The 14,368-nt window shown below is 50.0% G+C and overlaps 2 protein-coding genes across 4 annotated transcripts in view; one reads left to right on the top strand and one right to left on the bottom strand.

The window, feature by feature from the left end:
* Positions 1-12,538, top strand: part of PTPRM (protein tyrosine phosphatase receptor type M) — a 768,668-nt gene extending 756,130 nt beyond the window's left edge. For all 3 annotated transcript variants that reach the window (XM_081252728.1, XM_081252729.1, XM_081252730.1), the window contains 2 exons: positions 1,955-2,090; positions 11,800-12,538. In XM_081252728.1, the coding sequence (XP_081108854.1) occupies positions 1,955-2,090; positions 11,800-11,853 (190 nt within the window). In that variant the 3' untranslated portion in view covers positions 11,854-12,538. The remainder of the gene's footprint in view (positions 1-1,954; positions 2,091-11,799) is intronic.
* Positions 9,519-10,700, bottom strand: LOC308627048 (replication protein A 32 kDa subunit-like). The gene has a single exon (XM_081252731.1). The coding sequence runs from the start codon at positions 10,588-10,590 to the stop codon at positions 10,066-10,068; it is 525 nt and encodes a 174-aa protein (XP_081108857.1). The 5' UTR covers positions 10,591-10,700; the 3' UTR covers positions 9,519-10,065.
* Positions 12,539-14,368: the final 1,830 nt, after the last annotated feature.

Below are 14,368 nucleotides of genomic sequence, written 5' to 3'. Positions count from 1 at the left end.
AATGCAATGTGTGGACTTTGCTTGGATGAGGATTTGAAAACGTTAACTGTAAGAAAATGTCTGATACAATCTTGGAAGTTTGGACAGTGTCTAGAAATTTGATTCTATTAAGCTGTAGTGTTTATTTTAGGTGTAATAATAATGATATTGTGTTTATTTAAAAAAAGAATCCTTTATCTACTTGGAAAAGGGGTTGATTCCAGAGCTGGTGCAGGGAAGAAGATACAGGATGAGCGTAGAACATCTTGTGGCTCTAGAAAGTAAGGAAGTGCTTGAAAAGAGATGGAGGAACCAGCCTGATGGAGCTCCTAATGGCCAAAACCAGAACAATTTCAGCAGCAAAATAAATATGGATACTATTTTAGCTCATAGAAGTGAAATTAATATGTATAAGTCTAAAGTGACTTAAATAATAAAATAGAAATAAATAAGCAAATAAATTTTCAAATGGTGGCTGAGAGACAGCTCTCTCTTTAGAGTAGAATGTAGAAGGAGAGAGGGAAGTGAAAACCAGTCAGGCAGATATCACTGTGACTTGTTGCAGACGGGATCTACCAATGGACACTAAAATCGGCAGGTGAAACTTTGAGGAGAAACAAGATATTTGCATAATCCCAAAGTATCTTTCCCAAGATACTAACTACAAAGAGAAGTTATGAGAAGTTATGATGGTAATTTTACATAACTACACAGTGAAAAAATCTGCCAGACACCCACCGTCTTAATAAGCGACCAGGGGTGGGATAGGCAGGGTGGGAGGGAAGCTCAAGAGGGAGGGGACATGGGGATATATGTATACGTATAGCTAATTCACTTTGTTATACAGCAGAAACTAACACACCATTGTAAAGCAATTATACTCCAATAAAGATATTTTTAAAAGAATATAGTAGAATACAACATTGTAAATCAACTATACTTCAATAAATAAATTTTAAAAAAAGAATATAGTAGAAAAGGCAAAGAAAAAAAAGTGACCAAGGTCGACATCATGAGCAATAAGACAGTTCAACATCATGAACCTTCAAAGGAGGTAATAGCCCTTCTGTGGCTTCCTTGCCAAAGTGCATAACCTCATTTCCAGTGATGAGAAGGCATCAGACGAACTCAAATGAAGGACTTTCTACAATTTGTATTTTGTGATGACTTCTCAAATCGTGGAAGGGGACCATGGCTGTTTTCTACATCTCACTCTATATTCCATACTCTACAAAATAACTGACCAGTCCTCTTTGAAAGTGTCAAGGTCAAGAAAGACAAGGGAAGATGGAGGACTGATCACGTGGAAGAGACTAAGGAGGTGTGACACCTAAGTGCAAGGTGGGTCCTGGACTGGATCCTGGACCAGAAAAAGTGGTGACACTTGACTAAGGTCTGTAGTTTAACTAATAGTGTTATACCAGCATTAACTTCCTGGTTTTGACCATCTGCTATGGTTATGTGACATTTTTACATCAGGGGAAGGTGGGCAGGCAAGGAACTCTCTGTGCTATTTTTGCAGTGATTCTGTACATCTAAAATTAATCCAGAATAAAAAGTTTATTTAAAAAGGGCCCTTATGTTTTCGAGATAAATCATGACATGCTAATGGATCGTTTAAGGCCAAATCCATCTTTGAGCATAACCCACACCCATCACAGTTTTCCTGCACATGCTACACGAGTTGTTTGTTTATTGAAAAATTTCCTGGGTGGTCCCTTTCCATAAAAACTGATAAATTGCCATATCAGGTTACATCATCAGGGCAGAGACAAACTGGGAGAGCCGGATGTGCCAGTTTCCCATCACCTCCAGTCAGGTGATCCCCGGGCCCCATTTGCATCAGTAGAGGGATGGGCCCAGGTGGAGGGTCCCAGCCGGGAGGGCTTAGGCAGCAGGTGCACACAGGTGGTGGGAGCCGTGTGGTGCGAGAGCAACCCAGGCCCACCACCTGCCTCTCCTCCTCTTCCCACAGGAACGGGGGAGGCCGCAGCGGGACCTTCTGCGCCATCAGCATTGTCTGTGAGATGCTCCGGCACCAGAGGACGGTGGATGTCTTCCACGCCGTGAAGACGCTGAGGAACAACAAGCCCAACATGGTGGACCTGCTGGTAGGACCCCGTCCGTCCCGCTCGGGGGGCCCTTTCCCAGTTAGCGTGAGACACCCGGCCCCTCGCCCAGGCTGACCCCTGGGAGGGAGAGGCTCGCGTTCACAGTGCAAATCGCTTTACTCGCGTGGGTTTTTCTCCCTCGTTCTCCCTTCCTCTGCCTTTTCACAAGGAGACTCAGCTCAGCACATTTGACACATGGAAATAGTTGAAACTCACAAGCGAACATCCTGATTAATTGCCGTTCTCGGCAGCGCCTTCCACGTGGCTAAGCACTTCATCTTCACAGAGAAGAAATAATCATAGCACATGAAATGCCAGATTTTCAAATTACATAGTTTATAAATAGCTTAATCACCTAATATTTATCAAAGCTGGGAATTGGAGTTTGACATCCAGGCGATTGCATTTAATTACGATGGCCGTATCTGAGGAGAGGATGAAAGAGGTGGAGAAACAAAGGACGATGTGGAATTATTTTCTTAGAGTTTCATGAAATCTCTTTTTTGTGCGGAGCTGTTGAGATGCCAGCCACTGAGACTCAAGAATAGGAGAATAGCTTAAAGGAGGAAGCTTTTCGATGAGGTTTTTGTACTTCTCTGTCAGTGGAGGAAGGATCGGAAGGAAACAGTAAGACTGATCCCAAGGTGGGGAGAATGGGCAGGGGCAGGGGCGATGGGGTCACTGATGAGCTTGGAAAGCCTGCGTCCTGGGTGCGCAGCACTGCAGCAGGGGGTTACAATTGTAAATGTAATAAAGGGACTAAAGAGGGAGTTGAGATTCAAGCTGAGGCTGAAGAAGCAGCCATGGCCCCTGCCTGTGATGGCCACATCTGAGCCCTGCTTGGCAAAAGCCCTGCTTCCCCCACTGACGTGCCTCGCGCCCGACGAGCTGCTCCTGCCCCCAGGAACACCGTGCTGCCCAGGGAATTTGGTAAACAGGCACCTGTTTGGCCAGGTGCAGACTCTCAAACCATCAGCAATTACCATGTTGGTTTCTGTGAAAAAAGGATCTTGCCCCCCACATGGCAGCTCCCTGCCCTGCCCTGGGGACGCCCCTGCAAACCCACCCTCTAGTCTCAGCTCTGCTCATTGGAGTGAAGTAACCTCAGACAAAGTACCTTGGCTATTGAAGTCACCTTGGGCACTTCGCTCTACTTTCCTGAGCCTGAGTCGTGTAAACTAGGGATAGTCTTGGTTTGTTGAGATCATCCCACGTGACGATATGTGTGAGAGTGTTTTGGAAGCTGCCCAGGTGAGAAAGACCTGGTCCCTGAGAGTGGAGGGGTCTGCGGGGCACAGTGTGGCCTGGTCCCTGAAAACGAGTGCTGGGTGAGGGCGAGGGGGCCGCCGGAGTGCAGCATGTATACACACGGTGCTCGTAAGTGCCTTTCCCATGGCCCAGATGTCACGCGGATGGGCCAGGAGGCTGACCCTCCCATTCCATGCCCGGACTTCACTAGTCAGAGAACTCTCTCACTCCCCGGGACCCCGCCCCGCCATCCCGAATTTTAAAGAGTTCCCCCACCGTGGAATTCTCCATCTTCTGGGCTTAGGGCAGTTGAGAAAAGGCCAGTCGGGCAGTTAGAGGTGGCCTGAGTTTAGAACAGATAAGCAGATTGACAGAGGGTGGAAACAAATGCATAATGAAAATATTCTGACCGTGATGTCATTCGGTATTTGACGCCCTGATTTCAGGGATGGGTGTGTTGCTTCCAAACTTCAGTTGGTACTTGAAAAAAGCTGACCTTGATTTTTTAAAAAAATGTTAGTTCCCTCTCACTGCAGCCTGAACTAAGCAGATCATTTGAAACAGACCCTTCCAGGCCTTTCCCCCAGTGGCTCTGGCTACAGCTTCCATCACTCACCAATTTTTATGGGCAGGAACAACGTGGCTTTTCCCAAATCCGCGGTGCAGACTACAGGACAGGGGTGATTTTACATGAAGGAAGCTTCTGATCTCAGCCCACTTTCCTATGATAGCCAGGGCGTTTCCGTAGTTATGTGTGATTCTGATAGAGAAATAGGATCCTTGGATGCCCAAAACCCCGAGGGTCAGTACCAGTTTTAGGGTCAACTCAGTGACTGAGAAATGTAGGAGAGTCCTACAATTACCTGAGAAAAATGTCTGATAAACTTGTCACAGTGCCTGCTGGCAGAATAATGGATCATATCTGGTGACCAGAGAAAAAATGTCACGATGCTCTTTTCAGTGGGTTTGAAGCTTCTTGAGTTGAATCAGGGCTTTTGTCGTTGGCTTGTTTGTTTTTGCCTGTAAGTACAATTTCTGTTTAGTTTGGTGCTCGTACATGTGTGTGTTGGCCGAGAGAATTAATTCAAGTCAAGGAGATAAAATCTGGTATAATTTTATTGGGCATAAAAGGCCATCCAAGACCTGCGTTTCTCCTAAGCACAAAATGTCGTACCAGCAGCTGAAAAGGTACCTCCTAGCTGCCTCTGTGCAGAATGAAGCGGGAGCCAGGATGCCCTGGAGCGCACCCCAGGAGGTAGGCGGGTGGGCGTGGGGAGCCCCGCCAGGTGCCCCTGGGTCTGCTCATTGGGGGCCCCTTCCATTCAGACACCAAAATTTGCTGCCACGCCCTCCCTGCCAGGGCCGGATGAATGTTCCGCGGCGGTCGGTGTGCCTGTGTTCGTCTCCCCTTGCAGCTCACTATTTTTCCAAATTGCTTCTGAGTTAGAAACTTCCCTATGCGTTTTGAAGCATGGCACTCTCCAGGGAGAGCCAGAAGGCCCTATGGATTTATTTCTTCAAATGTTTAGGTGTGGAGGCTCCAGGGGAAAGCCAGTGGACTGCCAGGAAGCAAGATCATTTTAACACAAGACTAGATGTTTTGATGCAGCAGGGGCCACTGTGTTTGTTTCCTGACCCCTCTTTCAGGCCAGCTTCTCAGTTATCCACCTCTTCAGCCAGGCTCCAGCCCCCATCAAAGGCCTGGGTTCCAGGGGGGTGGGGCAGGCTGCAACGGTACAGCCTGAGGTTGGCGCTATTGGCCTGGTCAGAGGCGGACGGGGTCACCCGCTCTGAGCCTGATGGTCAACGGTCAGCAACTTTCAAGGGTACAATTCCACACCATTAACTCTAGTCACCGTGCTGCACATTAGAGCCACAGAACTTACTGCTCTTACAACTGAAAGTCTGTTCCCTCACCAGCATCACCCCACTTGTCCCTCCCCCGGCAACCACAATTCTAGTCTCAGTCTCTATGAAATTGACTTTTCTTTAACGGGAGCTTTAAAAAGTTCTGAGCCCTGGGCCCACCCCTGAGACTCTGATCCAGTTGACGTGGGCCTGGCTTTTCAGCAGCGGTGGTACCAGCGCCCCAGGTGACCCTAATGTGCAGCTGAGGTTAAGGAACTTAGTAGCTAGTCTAGAAAGGCCCTTGGCCCATCTGCACATGAGATCACCTGGGGCACTTCGCAAACACAGATGCCAGGCCGCGGCCCAGAAGGTTAGGGTGGTCGGAGCCCGCGTGATGTGCTACAGGGCAAGAAACACAACTCAGGAGGGTACAGAGGCCGTCCCTGTCCTGCCACGTGGGCCGCAGGGCGAGGCCGGGCAGCTTCCTCTCCATCCCTCCTGCTCCCACTCAGACCTCTGCCGGGACCTCCCGTGACGGACAGGTGACCACCCAGACCCGGCCCCTTCCCTCTTCCCTGCACTGAACTAACATGCTGGCCCGGCACTCCTGCAGAGGGCCTTACCCCCGCCCTGCAGCCTTCCCAGCATGGACAGCACACTGACTCTCCCACTCACGTGTGTAAACTGCCCCCTAAGCCTCTGCCTGAGAACTCACGGGAAACTGACGGGCTATGTGAAAGGCGGGGCGTGTGGGCGTAGGTGTGGTGTATAGGTGTGTGTGGGTGTGTGCGCGTGTGGGCGGGTGTGCATGTGTCTGGCTGTGTGCAGGTGTGGCTGCGCATGTAGGTGTGTGTGTGGGGGGTGTGTGCCTGTGTCTGGCTGAGTATGTGGGGCTGTGTGTATAGGTTTGTGTGGGTGTGTGGGTGTGTAGGTGTGCACGTGTGGGCGGGTGTGCATGTGTCTGGCTGTGTGTAGGTGGGTGTGGGTGTGTGTGTGTCTGGCTGCGTGTAGGTGTGGCTGTGTATGTAGGTGTATGTGGGTGTGTGTGTGTAGACATGCACCTGTGGGCGGGTGTGCATGTGTGTGTAGGTGTGTGTGGGTGTGTGTGTTGCATCAGAGGATGTAGGCCTGGGGGGGTGTCAGAGAGGCTCACTCACGTCCCTGAGCTGTGCCCCCACCAGCCATGTGGCCCGTCTCTGGGACACTGGTGGCCTCCACGTCCCCCAGGGCCGGGCCCTGCCACACATCCCCCCAGGCTCGCAGCCCTGAGCCCACTGACCTGCGGTCACACTCCCTGCTCCTGAGGAGTCTGTGTGAATGTCCTGTGCCCCTGCCCACCCCAGACTCTGATCCCCCGGAGACGGAGCCCCCACCCCCACCCCCCAGCCCCATCTGAGCTCCTGGCTCCAAGGAGGGCCCAGTAAACATTTGCTGGGCGAGCGGACTTTTCTTCTCTGTAGCCGGACCCGCATCACCCTGAATTGCTCCCTGGGACCCAGAAGGCAGCGGCTACAGGCTAACAGGTCTGGATAGGGAAGCAGCTGCACGGACTGTTCATGGGCTTTGAGGGAGGAAGTGCTTCAGACTCTTTCAGAGCTGTAACGAGGGTAATGACCCACCCACCCATTGTCAGAGACGGGCAGCTGCCTCCCAGGGGTCTCCTGGGCACAATGGTTGGTCACCCAGTGTGACCCCCTGGGAACGTTGAACCAAACGGTCCCACCCAGGATTACTGGCACAAGGGAACCACTTCCCCTCTGGGCAGGCGCGTCAGTCAGAAGGATTTTCTCCCAGACTGAAGGATTTGTCAGCAAGGATCCAGCCGAAACTGAAGCTGGTGCTAGTTTCAAAAAGCAGGTGCGCGCGGGAGGGAAACTTGGCCCCAGGTGAGCCGTGCAGACTCTTCTCTTTGAATCTTCTTAGGCGACATGCGGTGTTTGAAGTGACAGACTGACCGTAGGGCCCCATTCTGCAGACACAGGCTGCCGTGCTGACAAAGGCGCCGTCCAGCCCTTCAGGGGAGCCCCCTGCAGCCGCCCGCTGACACCGTGGCCTCGTGCCGCGCCCCCGAGAGCGGGGACCTTTAAAGCGTGACCTCACTTTGGGTGCCCTTTCAAACTCCACTTTCTCCCCTTTTGTGGAGACAAGAGGTGGGTCTGGAGTGAAGGTGAGGTCAGGGGTCTTCGAGAGGAGTAGCTTGTTGCCCTGGTTACGGTCCAGCACAAAGATGTCGGGTGACAGCTAATGTCACCCAAATCGGGAGATTCTGGGACCAAGGCATAAAAGTTCTTTTTTCCCTGAAGCACAGAGCTAGCTCGTGGGGCTTAATTATACTGTTCAAAAGCAAGGAAGCTGAGAGAGGAAACCACCAAAGACGGGCCTATACCTGGTGATGGAGGTTTGCAGTGTGGGAAGATTTCAGGCATTTCTCGAGGCGCTTGGGGGAGGAGACGCAGCAATTCATGGCCTTTCGGCTCGTTCCCCTTATTTTTCTGGTTCAGAAACCAGTCATCACAGAGTCTATGGGGGCTGGCAGCTTGCTTAGGAGAGATAAAATGAGAGAAAGAATTCATTTTGAAAACCATAGTCATGCCTATGACCGGGTACTTTCAGTGACGCCCCTACCACAGCCATCCCTCAGGATGAACCCAAGGGATTCACCCCTGGTTTCCTGGTTTCCTCGCCTGCGTTGTGACCTGAGACCGGCAGCCACATGGCCCTCTAAGTGCATTTTTCTGTGTTAAGAGGATGGTTCATAGTCGGCGCTGAAACTAATTGCAAGAAGGGATTGATCGTGTTTCTGCAAGAAGGGATTGATCTCTTAGTTTTCCATGAAAAAAAAAATGAATTGTCTGTGTGATCCACAAAAACAGAGAAGTGCTTGGAGCACTCCATAGCCAGCGTCAGCCCAGTGAGCTGACGGCGTGAGAAGTTTGAAATTCAGATGATCTTGTAGATATTCTGAAAATGAAAGTATCAGACCCTGAAATAATAAATCCTGGAATGTGCATCAGAAAGGTTCAGTGTCACATATTTGTAGTGCCCTTACGTGTGCTCCTAGGAGTGGAAATCCCTGGGTCATTGGGTGACCCTTCGGAGGGACCACCAGATGGTCGTCCAATGGGGCTGCACCATGTTACAGTCCTACCAGCAGTGTAGGAGGGTTCCAGTTTCTCCACAACCTCACCAGCACTTGATTTTGTCTGTCTTTTGTATCTTAGGCTGGCAGGTGTTACTGCCATTGATGTTCAATCTCATGGCGCCTTCGGTGTGTTGAATGATCTGTTTACTTTGTCTTCACCTCTAGATTGTAGGATCCTGAGGGCTGAGGCTATATCTTGAATTCCCCAGTCTCTAGCCTTAAATGTTAAATGGGTTGACTCAAAAGCTGCTAAACCCATTTTTTTGGTCACCGTTTACATACACAACCAATGTATGACCCCCAGCTGTGTGCCAGGCTCTTTGCTAAGGATGGTGTATTATCCACGGAGGGAGAGACCATGGCCCTTGTCTTCAAATAAATAGGTTGGTTTAGAGGGGCAGTTAGAGAACAAAATGTAGGTGAGGAAAGAAAATTGCGATGACTAATTAGGCCCATATCAAAAAAAAAGGAAATTTCTTTTTTAAATTAATCTGGCAAACCCCAGAGTAAGAGGTGCATTTCCTTGGTCGTGGCCGTCATATCGGATGTGAGACAGTGGTCCTGGCCACACGGCGGGTGAAAGCCTCCCTCCGACTGAGGGGGAGGAGGGCCTGCCAGTTGCTGAGTGACTGGGCTGCTGCCAGGGGGCAGATGGAGGCGTCCCCAACCCCCGTGTCCCTCTGCTCAGTTCAGAGGCCACACCCAGGTGAGCATCCATCAGCTCACAGCATAAACACAGGTGCCGAAGGCCCTCCCCTCCCACCTGAAACCCCACCTGGGCCAGGACCTCACACGGGGCTTGCTCAGGCCGTGGTCCAGGATCTGAGAATTCTGTGCTCAAGAGAAATGAGCTCGCTGCCCGATTAAGAACTGGTATGTGGCTCCCAGAGGGCATCAGACGTCCCCACTCTGTGCCTTTCCTTATCCTGTCGCCTCCACCTGGGATGCTTGCTAGGAGGACCACGTACTTTATCATTCAAACGGGGACACTTTCTTTTTTAAAAGCAGTTATAGAACTTCTATTTGCATGTTACACCTCATTAACTTATCTCTGAATTAGCTGAGATGATAAAGTATTAATTATTACAGTGTAAAAAAATAAGAACATTTTTACAAGTTACTGCAATAGAACTATGTTATTAAACATATGAATGTACTTATTTTGTAGAAAACATATATCTTTCTCTCTGCCCCATGAAGCCACCATTCTAGAACCCCATGCTTATAAAAACACACTTTTGGCGGCAATTATGACAAGGTGAAAGAAAGTGCAATTCTGAAAGTAACAACACATAACCACATAACCAAAGTGGGGAACAAAAACAGGCAGAGGTTAGTGGGCTTCGTGGCTAGCTCTCTGCTGACAGGCCCTAGTCCTGCTCTTAACAGGAAACAATTTAGGAATAAAAACTCCTGAGTATTATTTAAGTAATACCGCCCAACCCTCTCTGTAGCCTCCCTCTTCCAATTCCATGTATCCTGATATTATTGTAACTAACTAATTTGTAACTTCTTTAAGAAATTCCGCCCTGGTTTACATCCCTGTCAGTTGCCCATATCCCTCTGAGCTTCGAAAACACAGAAGAGTAGTAAGTTTCAAAAGGATGTCAATTGAAACCTTTTATAGATGAAACCTACTTCCTAGAAGTCAACCTGCCAAATATATGCACAGCTGGAGGCGAGAGATTGCATAAAAAGTCTGGCTGGAAAATATCTCGGGTACCCAATTAGATCCAGTTATTCTGCGTCTGTGGATTTAAAATGCTCATCATCCACAGTGGAATAGATGTGTCCCTCGTTGCTTAGAAAATCCACAGCTTGCTTGATTGAGGCTACGGTCATGTGTTGGAGCTGATTCTTGAGATCCTGAAAGTTCAATCCTTCAGGCCTTGGGCAAGCCTTAATCAAATTCAGTACCTGGTTCTGGGCCACAGTGAGACCATTTGCTGGCATGAAGCTATTCCCACCGAAGTTCCCAGCTTCACCCATTCCTGGATTGCTGACAGGTGCTCTCCCTGCTGAGAGCTGGCTGTTAGACTTGCTCAGCATCATGTGTGCATTGACTACTTCCAGGATATGTGTGGTGAACTCATTCATATCCTCCAGGGGCATGATCTTAAAGGCTACCAGGCTTTTCTTGTTCTGAAAAGATCTCAGATGACCAGCCACTTTCACATATGTTTCTGGAGGAACCACAGTGTTTTCACTGCTGGCATCATCTGTGTCAACCCACTGGCGAACATCCATGGGTGCAGCCGTCATGTCATCTATTTTGTAAACAATGTTGGTTGCAGCCTTCTCTGCATTTCTGATTATCCCCACAATAGTGACCTGTGAAATCTCAGCATTTCCAATTTTGAACACTTCATCAACCAGAGTAGCAGAAAGCAGCTGAGATATGATACAGGGTACAATATGCTGAGCTCGGGCTCTAGATTTCTTTTCGGCCTGGGAAGGTGTCGGTGATCCAAAGCCCCCAGGGGACTGTGTGTAGCCTCCGGCTCCCCCAAAAGAGGAACTGCTATAGCTTTCAAATCCACCTGGTTTTAAACAACAACGGTATTAATACCTGTTCCGCCCTCCAAGCCTCTGAAAAATCCACAGGACCCCCCAGACTTCACCCTAGCCACTTCCAGCATCTCCTTAACCTTCCCCCGACCCCAAACTGGGACACTTTTGAGAGTGAAAGGGCCTACAAGTAACGATGACGCCAGGACAACAGGCATCAATTGGGACTGTCCCGGGCAAACCAGGACACATAACCACCGCCCCCCCCGCTCACGTGCTCATCCTCAGGCTCCCCTATTACCTGCCACCCCCTGCACATCTTCCTTAAGAAGCTCAGCTCCCTCCTCCACTGCACCCACGTTGGGGAGCATTCGTGGGCCCTGCTCAGCTCTGCCTCGTGAGTGCCATTGGGTCCCTGTCTCATCCTGCTCGTTGGACATGGACTTCTCAGAGTCAGGGACCAGGTCAAGGCACTTGATACTTAAGAGGTGCTTAATAAACTCTCATAAAACGGAGGAAATCCTGCTGACTGACAGTCAGAGGTAAAGCTGGTCCAGGAATGAAGCCACGTTTATTTACTGAGCAAATCATGAAGGCATGTCCCCAGCCCTCATTATCTTTCCTTCCACCTGTTGGCTTTACAATAATTTGTACTCAGGATGTTGATGTAACAGGTGAACACATACGTGTGGACAAACAGAGATATTGTTGCAGTTGTCTAGAACTTTCCAGGAATTCTAATGAGCATAGATATCAAAATACCTCTTTCATCGGCCTTGTGGGAAACATCTACAAACGGCGAATATGTGAGTGGTTCAGGACCATGACTTCCCAGTTCGTTTCTGATTCACATCCTTCTCAGTTTGATTGCTTCCAATTAAAACCATAATCTGGCATCATTGCTTTCAGAGAAACTGCATCCCGCTATGGCCACGCTGACATTTTGTCCCTTCTGTGTTCCAGGATCAGTACAAGTTCTGCTATGAGGTAGCCCTAGAATACTTGAATGCTGGCTGACGGCGTACACAGCCCTGCCCACAAACCTTTCATCCTGCAAAGCCAGGACGTGCCATGGTGTTTGTGCCGATGAGATGAAGACTTCTCGATATGCTTATTTTGCTTTGCCTAATTGGCTCTTTTTAAGAGCCCAAGAAAGTGTTTATAAAACTGCTTGCCCTGCCCGATTCCCAATAGTGCTGCTGCCTGACGGAAAACTACCCTCAGCATCCAGTGGTCCAGCCCTGTCCTCCTAGGCACCAGCTCTGTAGAGCAGCATGGACAGCTGGTAAATTGAAGAGCACAATTATATTCTTATGAAGGAATTTGTACCTTTGGGGTATTATTTTGTGGCCCGTGAACCTTTGTTATTGTTACAACTGAGTGTACATTTTTGTTCTGTGGAGAATGCTACCTGGCATTATGATAATATATTATTTTAGTTCAAATTGGTATTTTAACATGTCGCATAATATATGTAGCTTTTCAAGACTAACAGATAAACATATAACGAACAAAGAGATGTATGAGCTGTTGTTTCTATCAGATTTGTATTGTTTCCAAGGGAAAAGCTTGGGAGGCGTTCAGTTCAGAAAGGCGGAGATCGATGATCAGATTCACAGACCTAAAGCTTTGCCATGTGTTTATATTGTAAATATTTTTGATTTCATCAAATTATTTATTCATTAAAAGAAATTTTCGTGAAGCACGGTGAGTGACAATCATTTTTATCCAGCCCTGGAAATGACTTACTACTGTATGATGCTCCCTTGTGTGAATTCTCAACTTGATAAATAAAGACCCGTGACCAGTGTGGTGTCTGCCTAGTGTCCTGGCACCCCGGCGGGGGCAGCTCCAGTCACTCTGGGCCTTTGGCAGAGAGATCGTGCCCAGGTCTGCTGGCCTGGAGCAGGTAGAGTTAGGACTCTGGAGAGAGAACTTTTGTCAGTGAGAAATCGAGGCCCATCCTGGGAGCCTCCCCGGGTGCACAAGCCCCCAGAAGCCAGAGCCGGTGAACTCTGACCGGCGGGCAGGCCGTTCGTTACAGGGAGCTCTGGGCCAGACGCCAGGGCGGTGACTTTCTGACCAGGAGCAGCCTCTGCCTTTCTCTGTTTGATCTCAGTGGCCTGGGGGTCATGTCTGTCCTCTCCAAGCCTCATTCAAACCTGAAACTTGCTGAGAGAACGCTCTTTAGAGGGTCCCACGATCAAGGTGCATTTGAGCAGGACACCAAGCTGGACAAGACGTTTCCTGCAGGAGGGAAAGACCGCAGCCCGAGGGCTTTCCTGGCCTCTGAAGGAGGAAGCCGGGCCAAGGACAAACACTGAGTTTAAACTGAGCGCCAGGCTGTGTGAAGTGATGGCCAGTAGATGGTGGGGACCGACCTTTGGCGAATGCCCATTCTGTGCTGGAAACTGTGCAGGCGCTTTCCCAAGTGGCAGCAGAGTCTCTTCCCCAACCCAACAGTGTGATCGGGGACAGTATGGAGCCATCGAGCCATCGGACGGCTGGAGACAAAACATTAAGTAACTTGTCCAACGTCACCCAGGCTCGTCAGTGCCAGGTGCCTCCAGGGCCTGGGGGGAGGTAGGGGTAGTGGCCTCAGCACCGCATCCTTCTTATGACACTCGGGATAGGAAGTGCCCCTCCTCCTGAGACAGGAGACGGCCCATCACCCGCTCTGGAAAATGGGGGGCTTCCTGCCCACTCTGGGGATCTCAGTGACTAAGAACGACAAGATCAAAGGTTGTCCATCAAGGGGACCGAGGCTGACCCTGCATCCAAGGCCTTCCCTACTCTGCTGCAGTCTGACTACATGATCCACGCGCTCGGGAAGAGCTGGCCGCAGCCCAGCGAGTCTAGACCAAGTCCCTCACTGCACTGCCCAGGTCGCCGTGGACAGTGGCCTCTCAGCATCCCCACCCCACTCTCTTGGACGAGCTCCTAAAAGATAAAAAGTGCTTGCAGTCTACCTCTGCGGGGTACAGGAATGGGGACGGATCCCTGTGACTGGCGCACACTTTGTGTGCAGGCAGGGCCGTGATGGAAGTGGCACCCTCAGTCCTCTTGGACAAAGTCGTGGTGGTCTTCACTCCTCGGGTGAAAGGAAGAGCCGGTTCAGCAGGGCCTGAAGCCACCTGAGACTGAGTGTGCGGATGCAGCTCACATCCACCCCTACATGATCAAACCCCATCTCACGTGGGAGCAATGGTTTCCTCCAGACTTGTGAATCTCTAGGATTTTTACCTTCCTTTTCCTCGGTTTCAGCTCTTAGCAGAAAGAGTGATAGGAGAGCCGGAACATCTGGTGGCTGTTTCTCATCTCCCATGAGGCCTCCTGCAGGTCAGGATTCCCGTCACCTTCCAGACACAGCAAAGGTCTCTGCCCTTTGCAAACAAAAGAGGCCAACCTCTCGGCTATGTGTTCCTTCTCTGTCTTCTCTCTGTACCCAGGGTTCCCCTCACTGTTGTGTCCTATGATGGCTGTGAAAGCCAGATGTCCTGCCCCCCTGACTTCCTGACATGGTCCTGCTCAA

Source organism: Mesoplodon bidens (genome assembly GCF_964165515.1).
Source record: "Mesoplodon bidens genome assembly, chromosome: 13".
In the NCBI taxonomy this organism is placed as follows: Eukaryota; Metazoa; Chordata; class Mammalia; order Artiodactyla; family Ziphiidae; genus Mesoplodon; species Mesoplodon bidens.
Note: the sequence above shows the minus strand (reverse complement) of the source record. Positions and strands in the feature narration are given on the sequence as shown.